The sequence below is a fragment of the Rhinolophus sinicus genome, chromosome 6, assembly GCF_057876585.1.
Source record: "Rhinolophus sinicus isolate RSI-liver-muscle chromosome 6, RSI-T2T, whole genome shotgun sequence".
In the NCBI taxonomy this organism is placed as follows: domain Eukaryota; kingdom Metazoa; phylum Chordata; class Mammalia; order Chiroptera; family Rhinolophidae; genus Rhinolophus; species Rhinolophus sinicus.
Window position 1 is genome coordinate 32,009,128 of NC_142506.1, and position 21,846 is coordinate 32,030,973.

At 32.7% G+C, this 21,846-nt stretch overlaps 1 protein-coding gene across 8 annotated transcripts in view; it reads right to left on the reverse strand.

The window, feature by feature from the left end:
* Positions 1-21,846, reverse strand: part of VPS13B (vacuolar protein sorting 13 homolog B) — a 735,829-nt gene that overhangs the window by 655,230 nt on the left and 58,753 nt on the right. For all 8 annotated transcript variants that reach the window (XM_074316465.2, XM_019757646.3, XM_019757649.3 and 5 more), the window contains exons 8-13: positions 16,592-16,860; positions 10,244-10,339; positions 9,657-9,779; positions 9,053-9,190; positions 7,669-7,756; positions 1,562-1,753 (exon numbers count right to left, since the gene is read on the reverse strand). In XM_074316465.2, the coding sequence (XP_074172566.2) occupies positions 1,562-1,753; positions 7,669-7,756; positions 9,053-9,190; positions 9,657-9,779; positions 10,244-10,339; positions 16,592-16,860 (906 nt within the window). The remainder of the gene's footprint in view (positions 1-1,561; positions 1,754-7,668; positions 7,757-9,052; positions 9,191-9,656; positions 9,780-10,243; positions 10,340-16,591; positions 16,861-21,846) is intronic.

Here is a 21,846-nt window from a genome sequence, read left to right on the forward strand (position 1 = left end):
ATTATGTACATACTAACCCAGCACTTATAAAACTGCTGTGGGATGGAGCAGACATTCAAGCAAGGTGCAAGAAACAAATGCGCAAACATGTCATGCATTTACTACACACTGTGTTATGTGCTTTTACACGCCCTAATCTTTGGAAGTTAAGTCCTATTAGTGTATCATTTAGGATAACACAAATATGCTGTGATAAAAGTCAAATAATAGAAGCTTCAACAAAAACAGAATCTTATTTCTCTTTCACATAACAATCTAAGTCTGAGTCTAAGGGATCCAGAGTTGACATGGTATTACCACCTACAAAGACCTAACTTCTTTCTATCTTATTGTTCTGTCATACTCAGCATGCAGTTTTCATCTTAGGGTCTAAAATGGCGGCTCCAGCTCCTGCCATTATAATTGCGTTCCAGGCAGAAGGAAGGGAAAAAGAAAAAAAGGATGGCATGCTCTTTTCCTTTGGCCCAAGAATTCACATGAAGTTCGCACCCATCCCAAATGCCAGAACCTAGTCATATGACTTCTTGGGATGTGTAATCTTTACGTCTATCATAAATACTTCTACCACAGAAATTTGTATACTACAAAATAACATGAGAATGGATATTGGGAAGACAATTTAACAGTAATTGAACAAATTACTTCCACAGTAATTAAACAAATTAAAACAAAGAGAAATAAACAAAATAATCATTGGTGTTAATTAAATTTCCTAAGGTCCATAATAAATGGGAGTCGGAATTCAAACTATAGTCTGACCCCATAGGCAGCGTTCTTTACTATCCTTTACTCCCTCATCATGCTATCATGTCCTATTCTAAGGTAATTTATTACATAAAAAAGGAATTTTTATTTTATGAAACTGTGATAACCATAACTTTATACCCTGTAGAAAAAATTCATTGCACAGTAAATTCTTTTTTACCAGTAAGCCATAAGCTTTCTTGAATCTTAAATTTATATGTTTAGAGCCCATCTTCATGTCTGCTCGTCAGAATCCACTACTGTGGGAAAAGGGTCATATTTTAAGAGTATTCACTGCAGGGACGGCCGGATGGCACAGTTGGTTAGAGCGCAAGCTCTTAACAACAAGCTTGCCAGTTCAATTCCCACATGGGATGGTGGGCTGCACGCGCTATAACTAATATTGATAACCGTGACTGGACTTTGAGCTGAGTTGCGCCCTCCACAACTAGACTGAAGGACAACTACTTCGAGCTGATGGGCCCTGGAAAACCACACTGTTCCTCAATAAAAAAATTTTTAAAAAAGAAAAAACATTAAAAAAAAATAGAGTATTCACTGGAAAGAGTACCAAAAGGTGTGACAATAAAATACTGACAAATACTGGCAAATAAGTACCTATGCAAATAACTTCCATATCTTGACCTCTCCCATAACTTCCACACACAAGTTTATCCTTCAAAATCAACAACTAAATACATGAAGATCAGATAGGCAAAATATATTAAAAAGGGTAAGTTAGCAAAACATAACAAATTGGATTATATAATCATTCAAGTCAACTGGCAAGAGATTCAAAATTAAGTCAAAAACAAACCTGGCTTTAGCCCGCTATATGGTTCATATTCATGTTCCAAGGCACAAACAATCATTTTCAAAATTCTATGTACCGCACTGCTATCCAAGCGAAAATCAAGAGGACCTATAACAAGGCTTTTGGTAGACTTCTCCTGAACTGTTCCCAAATCTTCATTTTTCCCTGAAGAAAAGTCTTGTTGATTTGCAGAACCTTCAAGAAGCCAAATTCTGTATTAATATTTTAAGCATCAGATATACCAAGTATACATTTTAATATTATTTTTCTCTCATCTTTTCACTGTATAGCTTAATGTTTTAAAACCAATTCTCCAGCAGCTGCATACACAGAATTTTGCCAATCTGTAATTTTCTCAATGCAGATGAGAAGATATTACCATCAAAAAATAAGTGATTCAAAAAAAATTATTCCTTTTATCTATTTATGTTATAAGAAGCACTACAAAATTGAAATGGTCATTCTTAGAACATTATTTTCCAAAATCTAATTCCTTATATAAATAATTCTATACACAATACTGTTATGTTGTGCTCGCTTCAGCAGCACATATACAATACTATTATGTTGACTGGAAAGGGAGCTTCTGGAGGAAGCTGCATTTTACTACTATTTTATCTTAGAAGTTTCACTGAAAATTAGACTGTTTAAAACTACATGTTCACAGGGTACCGTGCGACTTTTATGATGACCATGGAAGTGAACAACAGGTATTAACTGCTTTGAACCTCTACAGAGTAAAATTATAATGGCCATGCTCCATGTGGAAGAATGCAAGTATCTCAATCCCTTATCAGGCCACATATTGAAGAGTAACAAAAGCTGTCTTCTAAAAAATATTTTGGCTCTATCTACAGGTATTTTCCCTTATGTACACTCCTTATATTAGAGATTTGGTTTTAATACATAAATCCTCTATTATAAGTGATAATATGTGGTAATTTTTCATTCTTAATCCATTTTGTCTATTCACACAAAAATAGGAAAGGAAGGCTTTTCAGTACCTAATACCTTTAGAATCTAGAAAAGCCCAATGAAACACAGAAATTCTATAGCTACACCTCCTAATAACTTTTTCAAAAATACATTTCCTTCATTTCAAACAAAGGAGTTCAATTCCATCTCTAGTCTCAGTACAAAGGACAAAGTGATTGAACTATTTGTATATTCTTAGCAAAATGACCACACACAGATTTAAATGTGACATCAAATAAGACACGTCGCATTACTCTTATACCTATTTTATGATATGAATAAATAATATCAAGTCACATTAGAAATTAGGTATAACATATTCACATTGAAAAAGATTACTATCCATAGCTAAATCAGGCATTTCTCTTAGGATGGGGTAACTTGAAGACAACCAGAAGAACTCTGGTTGCAAATCACAATATTCAAAAACAAGGAGAATGCCCTGCTCTGAGTCCTGTAGGGGCCACTAGGCTGCCTGAACAAATGTCACTTTGTGAGAAGACCCTTCTTTTAGACATCAAATTGTGTCTAAAAATAATAGAAACCTATAGCCTTCAATTTTTTTTCCAGATAATGCATCTTGATAATAATACAGTTTAAATTTAGATGCCAGTAGCTTGCCTGAAATGTAAAACTGTGACTGGCTTTTCACTATATATTTTCAGTAAGGTATTTATTTGTGTCCACCCTCAATATATTTGGTCGCTCAGTCCCCTCCATGTTTGGATACTCTTATTTAGCATCAAGATAATATGCAGCTGGCATAATAAAAACGAGGCACTTGTCAGTCTCTCCAGGATAGCCAGAGGCAACAGAACCTACAAGCCCCTGTGTGCCTCTTCTACCTGTTGATAAAAACATTATTCTTCCTATCTGAGAAGGAATCTGCAAGCTATCAAAACAACTCCACCAAGAATTTGTGCTGTCTGTGTGCAAAAAAATGCTTTCATTGGTGAGAAACACTATATCCCGAGTTGTCCTCTTACTACAAATTCACCTGCTCTCTTCCCCCACAGTCCTCACTAAAGTTTGCTTGTAGTTAACCTACACCATATGAGTCTGAGTGTCTACATGAAACCCATACTTTTAAAGAAAAAAGCATATTTTAGCTCTACCCCAGGATCTAGAAAACTACTCCTTAAATAGAATAATGTAGGAATCAAGAATCATTCTATTGCAGCAAACACCTAAATGAACACCAACACCCTCCCAAGACATCAAGATTCAAAAGGGCAATGAACCATGTCTCTCTCATTCTTTTCCTCAATCCAATAATGGAATTGTTTCAATTTTATCTCTTTCCACGTTTCTAAACTCCCTGTTGTAGGTTACATTTTCAGCTATCTACTTTAGGTCCAGATAACTCCCTAAATTAAAAAAACTTCCTAAATTAAAATACCTTTTTTTTTGCAATAACTCCCTAAATTAAAAAAACAAATGGGTAATAGTTATAACAATGACAAATATTTAAACAGTTATATTATTAATAACAAATATTTCAATTTAGTTTTTTAAATATTGTTTGCTTTCAAGTAGCAGAAGATGCTTATCAATATAAAGCAGTAGCAAAGGAAACTTATCAAATGAATTTTAATTTATATGCCATTTTATAATATGGGCAAAATAATACTACGTCATTTATCATAACAAAAATAAATAATAATACAAGCTCTTTTTCTTACTGCACTTACTACTTTCCTATATTATTTAGAATACTATCATAAGTTTACTTAAAACACATGAATCAAATATTTTCAGAATTCACTACAAACTTTGTAAAATTAATTTCATATGTATTTAGATACTTAGATAAAATTTCAGCACTTTTTGATAATTTAGATTATAAAAACAAATAAATGTCAAGTAAACCAAGAATTTTAGATAAAATATTTCTTTAACTTATTTAAAATTAACCTCTTGTGAAAATTCAAAATATTTTTATTAGGTTTCTAAATACTAAATACTCTACAGATTTCTTCTTTCAAGTAATACAAGAAAGAAGAAAGCCTGCATTATACAGTGTTTCCCCAAAAATAAGACCAGACCTCATATTAACTTTTGCTCCAAAAGACGCATTAGGGCTTATGTTCAGGGGATATCATACTGAAAATCATGCTAGGGCTTATTTTCTAGTTAGGTCTTATTTTCAGGGAAACATGGTAGCTATGAATGTAGGCTGTAGAACTAGGTTAGCTGGGTTCAATCCACATAACAGGTGTGTGATCTTGACAAACTTACTTAACCTGTAAGGACTGGTGTTCCTCATCTGTAAAGTGGGGATAATATTATCTACCTTACAGGGTTACTAGGAGAAATAAATAAGCTAATACATGTTAAACACTTTGAACAGCACCTTCCATCATTTAAAACTGTTCAATAACTATTAGCTATTATTATCACATCATCACCATCATTATATTGTAAGTGAATACAGATTCACAATGAGAAACAAACATGAACACAACAACCTAAAAGCAGGGAAGGAATAAATGAACAGATTAAGTGAATGAAGGAACACATTTTTAAAGTACATATAACATTCACAAATTAAATTAACAGTAGGATTTTATTATTTTCCCAAAAAAAATTTATTTGCTTGCACAATTGAGAAATGTGTAAGTGGTAAAAACAAAAGCTAGAAAGTGATTCCTACAAATCTCAGAATATCAGTTTCCTCTAGTGAGAGAGGGAGGAGAGTCTGATAGAAAAGGAACATACACAGGAGGCTTATCAGACACTGACACTGTCCTATTTCTTGGCTTGTACGGCAAATACACAGTTGTTTATAATTCTTTGTTATTCTGTACATAAATGTATAGAACTTTTCTGTTTGTATGAGCTAACATTTTGTTTTTAAAAAGATAAGAACGAAGATATCTATAACACTATATATTAGTTATTCACAGAAATGTAAAGTACAAAAAATTCAAAAGTTAACAAACTACTAGCTTCTCAGACAGAAAATATATAAGCACCCTAGCAAATATACCGTGCTTCCCCTTATTTTTAATTTTTATTATTTTTATTATTAATTATTTATTAATTATTATTATTATTATTAATTATTTATTAATTTTTGCTCCAAAAGACGCAGTAGAGCTGATTGTCCAGCTAGGTCTTATTTTTGGGGAAACATGGTAAATCATGTTTCTATCTTTTTAAAACTGAGAAACAACATATGTACAAATAATAGAATTTTCACCACCAAGTTTTCTTTACATGAAAGGAGACCACTTCACACTCTACTTCTTCACAAGATACTGAATCACAGCACTGTGCATAAGACATGTACCAAACAAGATGAAACCTACCAGCTTACATTTGGCAACTATGACACTATAACAATTTGCAAAATTCTTAGAACACAGACTTCTATGTTGCACTTTTCATATATCTAATTGGCTAGTAAACATCTCCACCTCAATGTCCACCAGTACCTCAAAATGTATCTTTTCCTCTACAAAGCTTTTCTTATCTCTGTCTTCCTTAGTGGTTATCACTATCCACCAAGTAATTCAAGACCAAAATCTGACAAACTATTTAAATTTTATTGTCAAATAAAGCAATGCAAAGGCAGTGAGGATTTTAGGCACAGGAATTAAACCAATCTGATTGCACTATGGATTATAGGAGGGCAGGAGTGGAAGCAGGAAGCCAGGAAAAAGCTACTAGAATCCAGAGATTGGATGAGATTGATTACAGTGGTGCTTATGAGAAGTGAATAAATTCAAGATAGATTCCAGAGGTAAAATTTGACAAAATATGCTGGTGTACTGGATGCTAAGAAAGAAGGAATGTGTCATGATGGTTCCTGGGTTTCTGGTTTAGGCAACTAAAAGATGATAGAACTATTTTCGAAGATAAGAAGACAGAAAATAGGGAGAAGCAATAAGCAGTAAGGATATTAATAATTCAACTTTGGTTATATTCAGTTTTGAGATACTTGTGAAACACAGAAGTGAAAATGTCAAGTATGCACTGGATATTTAATTCTAAACCTTAAATAAGATGTTTGGACTAAAAATACAAATATGAGTATCAACAACATACAGAAGGTACTTAAATCCATGCAAAAGAATATTACTTCAGGAAAGCGTTTAAGGAAAGAAGTGAATCCAAGATTTGATAAAAGAGAACACCAACACTTAGAAGTCCATTACAAAAGGAGGAAGCAGAAAATTACTGCTCCTTCCTTCTGTTTTCATCTAACAAAAGTTAATGATCCTTCAAGATCAACTCCTCTGTGAAGTCTTCAACCCTACAGACAAAGGTAGTCATTTTCTTACGAGGGCCTCTCTTCACTCTGTTTATAGTACTGTTCATAACGTGACACATTATAGTCATATACTTAAGTGCACAGCTAACACTAGGTATTGGTTTCTTGAGAAATGTTTTAGTCTTCTTTGCACTCACAGTATCTAACTTAATCAAACCTTTTTGTAAATATGAAAAATTAACCAAAGAAATGGTGAACCTATTTTCATTTAGTTTTCAACATGAAAAAGACTACAATAATAAGCACAATATTGTATACTGATATGCACATAAAATATCAAATGGTTAAATTTTCTAAAACATAATTTGACTGTTAACATAATAAAATTAGAATATAAATAAAAGATATAATAAAGTATAAAATGCATGTCCATAGTTTCTAGAAAATTTTATTTCTATTTTTCTGCTTAAAGCAAACGCTTTTTTAAATAAAAAGATCTATAATACATAAAAAGATGTATTTAATACAGGAAAACAATGTTTCTTCTTTTGACAACTTAATGTAATATGAAATTTGATGTACCAAAATTTTAATATTTGGTACATATGAGAACTCTCGATTTTTTATACAAAATCTCTTTTCAATCAATTTCACAAAGAAAGAATTAAAAATGTCAAGAATCTAAGAAAATAGGGAGCCTGGGTAGCTCAGTTGGTAGAGCATTAGACGTTTAACCTGAGGGTCCAGGGTTCAGGAATCTAAGAAAATTAACATGACACTAAACTTCAACCATTCCGCAAAATAACAGAAGGTAAATCTAATGTAACAGAGTACAACCAGTCAATGACCAACAGATTCTGAAGAAGCCTTTGTTTCTGTTATTCAAGGAAAAGCAAACCTAAAAGAAAGAAACCAGTACCTTTGCCACCAGTGTTCTCCATTGTATACAGATAATCCATGTAGAAAGCCCCAAACCTTTGCATTCCGGCTATCTCAGTATATGTCTCCTGCCAACAAAGCAAAGCAAACAGAACACACATTGTATAGAACAGACTTTTGAGTTTAAAACCTGATAGGTCAAAAATCAGACACACATCCTTACACAGAATGTGTATCAACTCAAAGGATTACCAAAACAAAAAAACAGAGGTGATCCAAAGAATTCACTTCTAAGAAAGGCAATGTTACCTCTCTTATATACCACACAAAAGGGTAACCATAATTCTACCAGACATTTTGACCACTTTATCAATAATCTGATTAATGAAGCAGGACAGTCTACTCTTGACCTTTACCAACATCACGAAACTGTCTGGTAATAAAGTATACTCTCAAACAGAGTTAATCCTTAAATATTTCAGTACACTTATATGGAACAGTTCAAACATTAAAGATATACTAAAATATTTAAATGTATGTTAATTATGCAGGTCAAAATTAAATACTTTCAACTACAAAAGTAAATCTGTAGTGAAAGAGTTAAAATGTAAATTATTTATTCTATTTTACCAATCTTCAGTTAACTTTTTTGAATTTAAAACTCACTCCATAAAACATACATTAATATAATCTTATATGAAAAATACTAAGACATACACATAGTATATGCGAAATTCTTCATCTCTTCCCATAAATCCCATAACATAAAAGTAACTCAAATTAAAAGAGATACTTCTACCCTATTTCCCCAAAAATATGACCTAGCCGGACAATCAGCCCTAATGCGTCTTTTGGAGCAAAACTTAATATAAGACCCGGTCTTATTTTACTATAATATAAGACTGGGTCTTACATAATATAATATAGGGTCTGGTCTTATTTTACTATAATATAAGACCAAGTCTTATATAATACAATACAATACAATATAATATAATATAATATAATATATATAATATATAATATATAATATATAATAAATATAATGTAATAAATATATAATAAATATAATGTAATATAATACCGGGTCTTATATTAATTTTGCTCTAAAAGACGCATTAGAGCTGATTGTCCGGCTAGGTCTTATTTTGGGGGAAACAGTATGTTTCCTCCATGACTATTTGAACAGTAGGGAATGGATAAACAAACTAACTGTGACTGTATACTATATAAAAATAGAGATCTTTGTGAACTCCTCAAACCTCTCTAGATGTAGAAGCTAGGCAGAAACATTCTAAATGTCTCAATAAATAAATAGCATTCGGAATATATTACTTGAGAAGAAAGATAGCAATCACAAGTATTTATACAAAGTGTCCACCCAAACACAGTCTACAAGTTGGCTCAAATACATATTCTCTGACCTTATGATGAGCTGCATCCAAGATAAATTCTGCATGAGTACCATTATTTTCTGGGCTTCGGTAATCAAACAATGAATTTGTAAGGTATGTCAAACCTTTCATACTCAAATTTTCACCACAAATAAAGAAACAGGCTTCCTGAAAATAAACACAAAATTTTTGAACAGGAGGAAAAATCATTAGACTGTTAAAGAAAATAAAACCTTGGCTTTATAACACCGATTCAGTAGTCAATAGAAATCACTACAACTTGAAGTCCTGTAAAAAGACAAGGAATGCTGTCTCCATTTTCACTGCCTATTTTGGCAAAGAACATTTTAACAAACCAAAAAAGAGCTCCAAGTAGCTGCCATAAACAAGAAAGAAGAAACATTTATGAATTGGAAAGTATCTGGAACTACTGTCCAGGTGTTAAGTACTACCAACTTTCTAAATTCCCCTGAGCTCTATAAATTCTTACAGGGGAAAACAGTAAAGTTCCTCTCTCAAGCCAAAGATATATGTAGTCTAACAGATTTTTGGTATGGTTAAACACTTCAATAAGCACTTCATTATCCTTGCATTCTATCCAAAAAAAGTGGGGAAAGGGAAGATTTTGACTTACAGTTTCACTTCTATTAATATTCTCTTCAAAATCTTTAACACCCATAATTCCTTTCAGGCACATTGCTCTACAACCTACAAAACCAATCTGGCAATCAAAGAAAGGCTCTCCCATCATAAGGGCCTATAAAAGGAAAAAAACATTACAACTAAGAACTTCAATTTCATAAAAATATTACAGAGTTTCCTTGTACAATTTCTAAACTAGTCGTAACATCTTTAGGAGTATGGCCTTTCCAAATTTATTCTCCTCAGATCATAAACCCTATTAAGGTAAGAAACTTCTTCCTTGTCCCCATATCCTCAAACCTTTGTATCCTCAATGACTGGCACTTCATAAATATTAATCCACATATACATATGAGCACACACGTTACATGAAAAAAATTAATGTAGTATATTACAGTAAAATCTTTGTTAAAAGTATGAATTATTTCAACCAATACTACTAACCACTAAAATAGAAATATAAAACTATAAATTTATTTTATACATACCACTTATGATAAAAGTCTATATTTATTAAATATTAACTTTAACAACCATTCAAAAGACATTACAAATGTATGTTCAATGTTGAAAAATTACCTCAACTGTAGTTCCTTCTTGTTCCCAACACAACACTTCTTTAGATTTTACTTTCTGTGGGCTGTAATAACTACTCTCAGCTTGCATTTCAGTCAGCTAAGAAACAACATAAGAATATTAAATAAGTCAAATTAGTATTAAATGGCAATAAACTGCACTTATTATGATGAATTGAAGGAAACTAGGCCAATTTTAAGATTCGGGAAATTTAATTATTAAGCAGGAAAACAGGTGCAACAAAAACAGCTGTAATAGATTATGCATGGTAAAAAGGTTGAATATGCTAGTCTAAGCGCACACAGAGAATTTAAATACCACTTATTTTATTCCTTTTTCTTAATATTGTCTAAAAAGGAGAAAGCTGTACAGCTATAACAGTCCCACAGTCATAGAATAGTTTCTATATTATACCAAAATTTTACATATATTTTAACCTCAATTCATTTTGTATTCACTAATATATTCAACCAGATTTAGTTCAATCATTTCCAAGATTTCCCCCTATTTGAAATCAAAAAGAAAGCTGTGAAGAAACACAAACAGATTCACCAAATTCTTTCTAGTTCTAATCAAAGTAGGTTTGCAGGTGTTTATTTTCAAAGTATGTGTCTCATAGTATGTCTCACAGACTCATAATCATGCAACAAATGCTGAGTGCCTACTAGATAACAAGTACTAACCTAGATGCTGACAAAAGAAAAAAATATTCTTGCCCCCCTGAAGCTTACAACGTATTATTTGTATATATCCAAAAACTAATTTAAATTATTTTTTTAAAGGTATTTTTCTAAATGCAACGTGGTATCCTGGCTTGGATCATGTAACAGAAAAAGGACATTATGAAATTCAATTAAAGTCTGGAATTCAACAGTAATGCATTAACGTTGGCTTCTTAGTTTTGACAAATGTACTGTGAAAACGTAAGAGGTTAACAATAGAGGAACTGTGTAAGAAGTATATGTGAACTTTCTGAACCATTTTTGTAACTTTTCTGTAAATCCATAACTATTCCAAAATAAAGATGTTATTTTTAAAAATGAGTATTCTGCTCAGGTTTGTTAACGATTCAGCGACTCTTATTCTCATCAAATGGATATATATATATGTGTGTGTGTGTGTGTGTGTGTGTGTATATATATACACACACACACACACATATACATACACATACACACACCCATATGTGTGTGTGTGTGTGTGTGTGTATATATATATATACACACACACACACACATATATATATATATATATATATATATATATATATATGTTCTCCAAACTTAAATGTAAAGTCAAAGATCACTTAAAAAAAAATAACTTAGGTCAAATAGAATTTACTGAACCAAAAAGTTATGATTTTAAGTATGATAACATCTTTATACTAAGAATCAACTAATTTTTCTCATTTTTTGTAACAATGAATTTTTTATATAAGCCCTTATTTCTTGGATGCTTCCAGAACTGGTACACATATGTTGCTGTTTTCAACTACAATTCTATAATCTAAAATGCTTAAGTAAAACTGAATATTTTAAACTTGATCACCTTTCAGCTGTCTACAATTATTGCAGAGAAAAAGCAATTAATTGATTAAAAGGACTCAGACATTACAAGAACAATTTTCAACATTATTTTTTAAATGTTACATTTAATTTAGCATGATTTTTGTTGGATTAATATCAACTGTTCAGAATGCTAATGTAGAAACATGACCTTATTTTCTGACCAAAATATGAACCGCAAATTAATTCCATACACATTCTTCAAATCCAAGCTGAACAATGAATTCTAATGTTTTCCTCCTAAATATCAACATATTTCCCTTAGAGAAACCTTAAACATAAATGTTTCAACATTCTAAAAAATATATATATTAACTAATGACAAACACTGCCGAAAATCTATAAAAAGTTCAGTGTATAACTGCCTGTTCTGACTCAGTTTAATACAATTCTTCTCATCAGCGAAGTTAACAGAAATACACCGGAATAATTTCAAATTTAAAATAGGCAAAAATCACCAGAAAAGGTAATTCTTTACCAGCAATCCTTAACATCCCTCACCAACTTAGATTAAAAACAACTTCCTAATTTGAATGATGTAAATTTGGCAATATATCTAACAATAGTTGGCAACAGCTGGCTTTTTATTATATTTAAAGATTTTACTGTTTTATCATTTTTAATATTGCATACTGATCTATATTCCTTTAGTTTAGTGAAAGGTCAAGCATTGAATTTCAATTAAAAATTACAATAAAATAATTCATTTCAGTAAACAATTCAAAAATAATAAACGATGGTGTTAAAATAGCACAGCTAAACAAACAACCCAATTGAAAAATGGGCAGAGGACTTGAAGAGACATTTCTCCAAAGAGGACATACAAATGGCAAATAGACATATGAAAAAATGCTCAACATCACTAATCATCAGAGAAATGCAAATCAAAACCACAATGAGATATCACCTCACCCCAGTCAGAATGGCCATCATCAACAAGACAAATAGTAACAAATGTTGGAGAGGATGTGGAGAAAAAGGAACCCTCATACACTGTTGGTGGGAATGCAGACTGGTGCAGCCGTTATGGAAGGCGGTGTGGAGGTTCCTCAAAAAATTACGAATAGAATTGCCATATGACCCAGCAATCCCTCTCCTGGGTATCTACCCAAAAAATCTGAAAACATTTAGAGATAAAGACACGTGTGCTCCAATGTTCATTGCAGCTTTGTTTACAGTGGCCAAGACATGGAAACAACCAAAATGTCCTTCGATAGATGAATGGATGAAGAAGTTGTGGTATATATACACAATGGAATACTATTCGGCAGTAAGAAAAGATGATATAGGAACATTTGTGACAACATGGATGGATCTTGAGAGTGTAATGCTGAGCGAAATAAGTCAGACAGAAAAAGCAGAGAACCATGTGATTTCACTGATATGTGGTATATAAACCAAAACAACAAAAGAACAAGACAAACAAATGAGAAACAGAAACTCATAGACACAGACAATGGTTTGGTGGTTGCCAGAGGGTAAGGGGGGTGGGGGGTGGGGGGTGGGGGGTGGGAGATGTGGGTAAGGGGGATCAAATATATGGTGATGGAAGGAGAACTGACTCTGGGTGATGAACACACAACGGGATTTATAGATGATGTAATACAGAATTGTACACCTGAAATCTATGTAATTTTACTAACAACTGTCACCTCAATAAATTTAATAAAAAAAAAAAAAAAAAAAAAAAATAGCACAGCTAATGTATGTATTTTTATCATTTTTTCCCAAATTTCATTTGCAAAAAAAAAATCTTTGAAATTAATCAATCCTTGACTAAACTTGTGTTGAAACTTAGTCTGTGCTTTTCAGCTTTTGTCATATTATAAAATAATAAATTTTAATTAGAAAACTCTTTAAAGTCTATTTACTTTAATATTTTTAATCTAACCAAAAAACATATTTTTAATATACTACCTGTGTGTAGTTATAAATTGTATAGTTTTATTACTGATTGAAAAAACTTATTTCAAGCAGTTAACAAACAATCCAAGCTAAGTTAAAATACTAGAGCGCATCAACTTGTTTTTTCCACTGCCATATTTCCAGTACCTAACAAGTTGCCTGGAATAATACCTGTTATACTGCTTCAAAGGTTAAACACATGAGTTTATCTCCTTCAGAAAAATGTCTCCATGAAAAAATAAACCCACAAAAACAAATAAAATTTGAGGAGAAAAAAAAAGAGGATTCCAAACATTTTGGAAGATGGAAAGCAGATGAGATGCGTAGATGGATGGATGATGGATGGATGGGTAGATCAATGGATTGATATATTTATTCAACAGATGTTTGCTAAATATGTATCGGGAAATCTCCAAGAGCTTTCTACAACTAACCTTGTTTAAAATTATCACTTATTGAGTTGGTGTACTATCAAAAAAGAATATCCATGATTTTCTGAAAACGCTATTATTTCTTCATCCATTGATGGACATTTGTGTTGCTTAAACTTTTTGGCAACTGTAAATAGTGCTTTTATGAATATTTATGTACATCTATTTGCTTGAGTACAATTATCAATTCTTTTGAGTATATACCTAGGAGTAGAATTGCTGGCTCATATGATAATCCTATGTTTAACTTATTGAGGAATCATCAAATTGTTCCACAGCAACTGCACCATTTTACATCCCACCAGTCTTCCCATTTGTTTTTAACCAACTCCAACTAAGATTCCACCAGTGTCAAATCACTGCTCTGGTCAAGATCACCAACAATCTCCACATTGCCAAATCCAATGATCTAGTCTCACAAATGACCTGCTCCCTCCACTTTAAAACATTTATGGTACTTAATTTCCCAGACAGACACTCTACTTGCTTTTTTACTACATCACTGGTCACTTATTTTCAGTTTTGCTCACTGTTTCTTCCTCATCTTTCCAAATATTTAACCTCACAGTGTCCCAGAGTTTGGTCCTGGAATCGCTCCTTTTTTCTATCTATACTGATTCCAGATTTAATAAAATCCTGACTCTCAAATTTATAGACCCAGACCAAACTTCTAATCTGAACTCCAGATTCATAAATCCAACCAGATAGCTATACTTGAATATACAATGGGCATCTTAAACTTGTCCAAAACCAAACTCCTGATATTTATCTCAAACCTAATCCTCTCACAAGCCTCCTCTCTCAGGAAATTAGAACTCAACCCTTATTGTTGCCCAGGAGCGATCCTCGGATCCTCTTTATTTTATTTATGTCTCACAATAAAATCTATCAGGAAGTCCTGTCCTCTTGACTTTTAAGACACATCCAAAATCCAGTTACTTTTCACTACCTCCACTTGCTACCACCCTAGTCCAAACCTAATCCATCATCATCTCTTGCTTGAAAACTGCCATCCTCTCTGTCTACTCCCCTTACTTCTGCTTTTGTTCTCTTATAATCTATTCTCAACACCAGAAACCAGAGTGATGCAATTTAAAAGATAACTCAGATTATTCTATAACTACTATGCTAAAAATTGTCCAAAAACTTACTATCGCACTCAGAATTAATGATAAAATCCCTAAAATGACCTACACGGTATTATAATTTATGGACCTCTCCCAACCTCATCGCCTGACCTGATTTTGTACACTTTCACATTAGCTCACTCTGCTCTGGCCCCACTTGGCCTCTTTGCTGTTCCTTGAACTTTTGGGGTCTTTCCATTTGCTATTCCTAGAACGTTCATTCCCACATATCTACAAAACTTCCTCTTTCATAGTCTTTGCTTAAGTATCCCCTTCCTATTAAGGCCATCCTTGATCACTCAGTTTTAAATTGCATAATCTCATGTCTAGTGGAAGTATTCACTATTACTCTTCCCTCTCTATTTTTCCTACATAACCCATATCAATGGGCGTACTGTACATCTTTACTTATTTATAACAATTCATGTTTAAAGAACTAGGGATTTTTATCTAATCTGTTCACTGTGATACCTCTAGAGTCAAAACAGTGTCTAGCACATAGATGGTGTTTATATATATTTATTGAATGAATTACATACTGTTCAGGAATATTGCATGTGTGGTAATACTATTTATTATAAAAAGCCAAGGAATAAATAACCTAAAATTAAGGCTGGATTATATGAGGGGCAGAGAAGACAAATATGATTAAAGAAGAGCATGTAAGAGGTGCCAAAGTACTAGTGATTTCATATTTCATAAAATAAAAGTTGCCCACTTTACTATTCTTTAAATTGAAAATACATATTGTATAATCTCTTTTGAATATGTATTTTACATATATTTGTTAATGGAGGAAGTGGTCAAAGGATGTTAAACCCTGCAAAAAAATAGAAATGAGGACCTAGATAAAGAAACTGGATTATCTTAGAGTGAAAGAGAGGTGAGGAAAGAAAGAAAGAAACTATACAAACAACTCTTTGAAAGAAATTTTGTAATGAAGTAAAGCACAGAGATGAAACAATAGCTGGAGGGGTATATGAATTCAAAGGAGTTTTGTTTTGTTTTTATGTGCATTGCTTTTTTAATGGAAATATTAAGACATCGTGTATGCCAACTGAAAGATTTAGTAGGGAGAGAAAAATTTTCCATGAAGCTGATAAAACAAGGAAAATGGAGTAGGTCTTAAGAAGATGGGAAGAGATCAACGTTCAGAGATTTCAGATGAGGTGACATATACCTTTATAAAGTAAGGACTGCTAAACTGTATCTTATAACTACAAACTGTAAAATAAACTTTAAGCAAGATCCTTACTAGAAATTACAGTTTTAAGCATTAAGTTGAGAGAGATAAAAGTAGTAAAAAAAAAAAAGGAAACCTACTTTGAAAGTCACAGTTGCCTTTGTACAGTAAAATCCTATAGAAACAATAGGATCCTTCAAAGTCTGTGCTTTCTGCTGATGCGTGGTTGTTGCAGGATCACTCCCAAGGTAGTCTTCCTCACCATCATCATAACTCACAATTGCAGGCACAAATGACCAGGCCCAGGATACCCATCCCTGTGACTGCTCATCCTCTTGCTGTGAATACAACTCTTGTCCTTTGTACTGAGCAGGATACTGAATATCTATTCTTGTTTCACCTTCAACATCTATCAATCAAAATAAAGTCATGTTAAATAAATCAAAAGGATTTCACTAAGAGGAAAATTAGGAAGCTAAATTCTATAAAAATATGTCACATATCCTTTCTACATGTAAAGATTGACCATATCATATACACTGGCAATTATTATTTGAAACCAATAATTTAGCATTGCCACTTTTAAGTTTCTATATGTTGTCTGTTTCAATCTTCTTTTACAGGCCACAATTAATGTTATGTGCAAAGTAGTTTAAGATAATTTTAAATAGATTTCATAAATACACAGAATAAATTCATTCTTTGGCATTTCACTCATTAATTTAAACAACAACAAAAACCCGACATCCCAAAAATAAGGCTAAAGTGCTAAAAACTGACTTTTCTCAGAAACAATACCAAAAAGATCCAAGAAAAGGTCTTGATTCCCTTGATGCACCCAACGAAAAAAGAGACAGAAGTGTTCCTAGGCAAACCGCTTACCCTAAAAAAATTATCCAAAGAATATGAACAAATGTTATAATGAATTATTCTCATATGCAGTTGAGAAAAATAATAGTGTCGGTGACTCTACTATTAGTTGGTAACATAAATTAGTCTTTCCTATTTACAGATGAAAAACTATAGCAAAAAACTTTTATTTGGTTACAAACGAGCAGACTAAGAATTTAAATTCCAACACTAACTTATTCCAGCTTTGTAAAGACAAATTCCACCAGCTTCTTAACATTATTGTAACAATACAAACAAAAGAGGTATACATTCATGAAATTTAGGGAAAAAATACTTTTAAAGAAAGTATAAGCAATCTCCAGCAGATTCAAGTATATCTACCCTTCAGTGATAAATCTATAAACACATGCATTCCGTTAAATATCCTCCTCCTTCAGATCCACTGCTAGGTTTTCTGGCTAGAAAAACTACTTTTTTAGTCTATGACAAGAGACTCCTGGAACATCCTACACTTAGGTTACAACACAGGGCCCTTTTCCTTCTTTCATCTGGAAAGGAAAAGACTTAATAAGTAGTAATTAGAGCACCTAAAATATAATTCCAAGGGGCATTAGCCATTTCACTTCAAAATAAATTATAAAAGTTACAAATACAGAAAATGTTTGCATATATCCTGCTGTTTAAGCATAAACATTATATAAATATCTACCGGGGAATAATAACGCCTGTTATTAACCGTCCTTAATAAGATCTCAAATTGGACATCATCACTAAATATTGCAGTTATAAGAAGTCAGATCACCTCAACCCAGGAAGCAGTGACCAGGTTGGGTCCACAGAGGTCGACCCTAGAACTTTCTTGTCTAACCCATTAAAAAAGAAGGGCTATCCACAGCTTGATCTTTTGAAACAAAAGAAACATCACTAACAGAGGTCTGAGAAACCAGTCACTATAATTTATACTTAATATTAGTTTAAAAAAAATAAGAGGGATTTTGAGGAAAGATGCTTTTGAAGTTCTGAGTCTTTGCTCACTGCCTTGTCAAAAGAATGAATTAAGGCCTAGAAAAGAAAAAAGTCATCTCCTTGAACTCTGGTCAGAATTTCCTACAATATTATTTTCCTTTGAAATAGTGCATTTTAATCTGGAGGTCCTTTGACAATGGAACAAATGAATTTCATTGGAAAAATATATATTAATTATTTAACTAAAATGCAGCATTCTTTTAATTGTGAATGTAGGTAACAAATCACAGTTGCATCAGTAGTACCTTCAACTCTAAAATCTATAGAAGTCACAATTATATCAAATAGTGGTTGTGAAGCTATCTCAAAATATTTACACACATTACTACTTTGAAACTATGACAACTATTAGACTTCCTGCTATATTTTGTTGTTTAAAATGTTAACATAGAAGCACATATAAAAATATAACAAAAAAGACAAAATACATGAAATAATGGTTTTCAGATACTGGATATCAGGCAGTGAGACCAGTGAGTCCTGAGAGATGGGAAACGAGAAATGAGCTCAATGATTGCCCCAGCTTAATGCCTGGAATGAGTTTCTAAAGTCACCGCCAAGAAAGCAGGAATCCAAGCAGACCTCAGCAGTGTCCTTAGATGATAAGACAAAGTAATTAGTCCAGGGAAACTAAGGTGGCTAGAGTTTGCAGGGCAGAGTATCAGATGAGAAAGACCTGTTGAGTAAAGAGCTCCTAAGATCTGCAGAGGGTCCCACTCCAGTCTTCAGCTGAGTAGTACTCAGTTTCGTGTAAGGAAACTACAGAGACCATGAAAAGAACCACCAGAAAAGAACAATGGGAACAATCTCCAAGGCTTATACAGAATTGGGAATACTCTGTGTTCCCACAGGCCCTGGGGGGGGAAAAAAACAACTTTTAATTCAGAGGGTATCAGGCAAACTATTCAAAAGGGTAATTGTCTCAACAGTGGGACAAACCCAGGCTTAAGCTAAATGGCTGCTCTGATCCAATTGAAAAAAACCTTTAAAGCAAGACTTCAATAAATTATATGGTTTCCAAGTAACTAAACTGTTTCCTAGAATACGAAAGTATCTAGCCCTCAACAGGAAAATTTCACGTCTGGCATCCAATTAAAAATTATTTATCAGACATGCAAAGAAGCAGGGAAATATAACCCAAAATGAGGGGAAAAAAAGTCAGTCAATACAAAAGAACCTAGGAATGATGCGTTCACGGCAATAGTAAACAAGGACATTAAAACAGCTATATAAATAATATACAATATTCAAGAAAGCATAAACAAGGAAAGATAGATGTATTTTAAATCCAAACTGAACTTTTAAAGATGAAAAATACAGTATCTGAGATGAAATATAAACTAGAGGGATTAACAGCAGATTAGATACAGAAAATTAGTAAACTTGAACAGAAATAGAAACTATCAAAAATGAAACAGAAAACAAAGGAAAAAAGAAAAAAAAAAAACCTTAACAGAGCATCACAGAGGAGCTCTGTCGAACTTCAGGTTGCTTAACACACATGTAACTGGAGACCCCAAAGGAAGAGAGGGGAACTGAAAAAAAATGCTTGAAGAAATAAAGCCCCAAATTTTTCTAAATATATATGAACCCACAGATCTGAAAACTCTAATGTATTCCACAAGTAACATGAAGAAATGACACCACGGCATATCAAAGTCAAAATGATTAAAACCTTCTGAGAAGAGACGTTCATAGGCTTTACCAGCACGTCAAAGCAATCCACAGCACACACAACAAAAGGTTAAGGATCCCTGGTTTAGACAAATGAGAAAACTAGTTCAGACTCCTTTGGAAGCAAATAGTGGAGTTGCTTTATCCTTTTGTTTTAACATACAAGAGAAACCTAGTCACCTTCTTAGATCACAGAAAGCAATAGTCATAAAGGAAAAATTTGAAAATTACATTTCATCAATATTTAAAACTTCTGCTCAAGAGACATCTTTAAAAAATGAATTAAGCAAGTCACATTCTGGGAAAGAAACATTCCTAAACAATGTATACGACAAAAAACTTGAGTTCAGAATATATAAAGCACTTCTACAAATCAGTAATGAAACCCAAAAAGGTTTAAAATAGTCAAATATTTAATACACACTTCAGAAATACAGACATATTAATGTAAATAACCAAATGAAAAGTTCAAAATAATTGCTCAGACAAATGCAAATTAAAACAAAATACCACAACACATTCATCAGAATGGAAAAACGTAAAGACTGATAACACCAAATGCTGGCAAGGATGTGGAGCAACTGGAGCTGTCATACATTGCTGATGGGAATGTAAAATGGCACAACCACTTCGGAAAGATGGTCTGGTAGTTTCTTAAAAAACAGAAAAAAAACTTAACATACAACTGCACTCTTAGGTATTTACCCAAGAAAAAGAATGGCACATATCTACAACAGACTTAGAAGACTGTCCAGTGCAGCTTTATTTATAATACCCAAAACTAGAAACAGTCCAAGCATCCATCAACAGGGAAATGGCTAACTAAACTATAGCATATTCATATGGTATATTCATACAATGTACCTAGCAATAAAAAGAAAATTACTACTGATAATGATGAATCCCAAAAATATTGTCTTTAGGACAGTGATAATACTATGTGTTATACCATGATAATGGGTACATACCATTATACATTTGTCCAAACCTACAGAATGCACAACACTACAAGTGAATGGTAATGTAAACTATGGACTCTGGGTGATGATCTGTCAATACAGGCTCATCAACTGCAACAAATGTCCCACTCTGGACGGGATGCTGGTAATGGGGGAGGTTATGCATGTGTGGGGACAAGAGGTATATGAGAAATCTCTGTACCTACCCATCAATTTTGCTGTGAATCTAAAACTGCTCTATAAAAATAGCCTTAATAAAAATTTTTTTTAAGTAAACATTATTCTTAATGAAAGGACACTTTCAAAGGAAAGTACATACTATATGATTCCATTTACGCAAAATTCTACAATCAGCAAAACTAATCTGTGGTTTCTTTAAAAATTCAGAAAAGTGTTTATCTGAGCAGAGGGACAGTAGAGAACAAATGAAAAGGGCATGAGGGAACTTTTTGAGATGTTAATGATCTGTATCTTGATGGGTGTTTTGCATCACACAGGTATATGGATGTCTCAAAACATGTTGAGTAGTATACTTAAGATTTATGGATTACACTTTGTAAATTTAACCTACAAAAGAATAAAAAGTCATTAATATATATAAACTCTTAACGATATGCTGCTGAAGTCTAGGGGTGAAGTGTACTGATGATGTCTGTAATTTTGAAAGGCATCAAAAAGGTTAGTTGAATTGATGAAGGCAAAGATGTCAGACAAAGAGATATATGATAAAGAAATATAACAAAATATTCATTGTAGAATCTAGATAATGAGTATGTGGGTGTCTACTGTATAATACTCTTTCAACTTTTCTATGTATTTGAAACTTGTCATAATAGCATAGTTGAAAAAAAATAAATTGGGCACCTTTTATGTGCTAGGTTTTG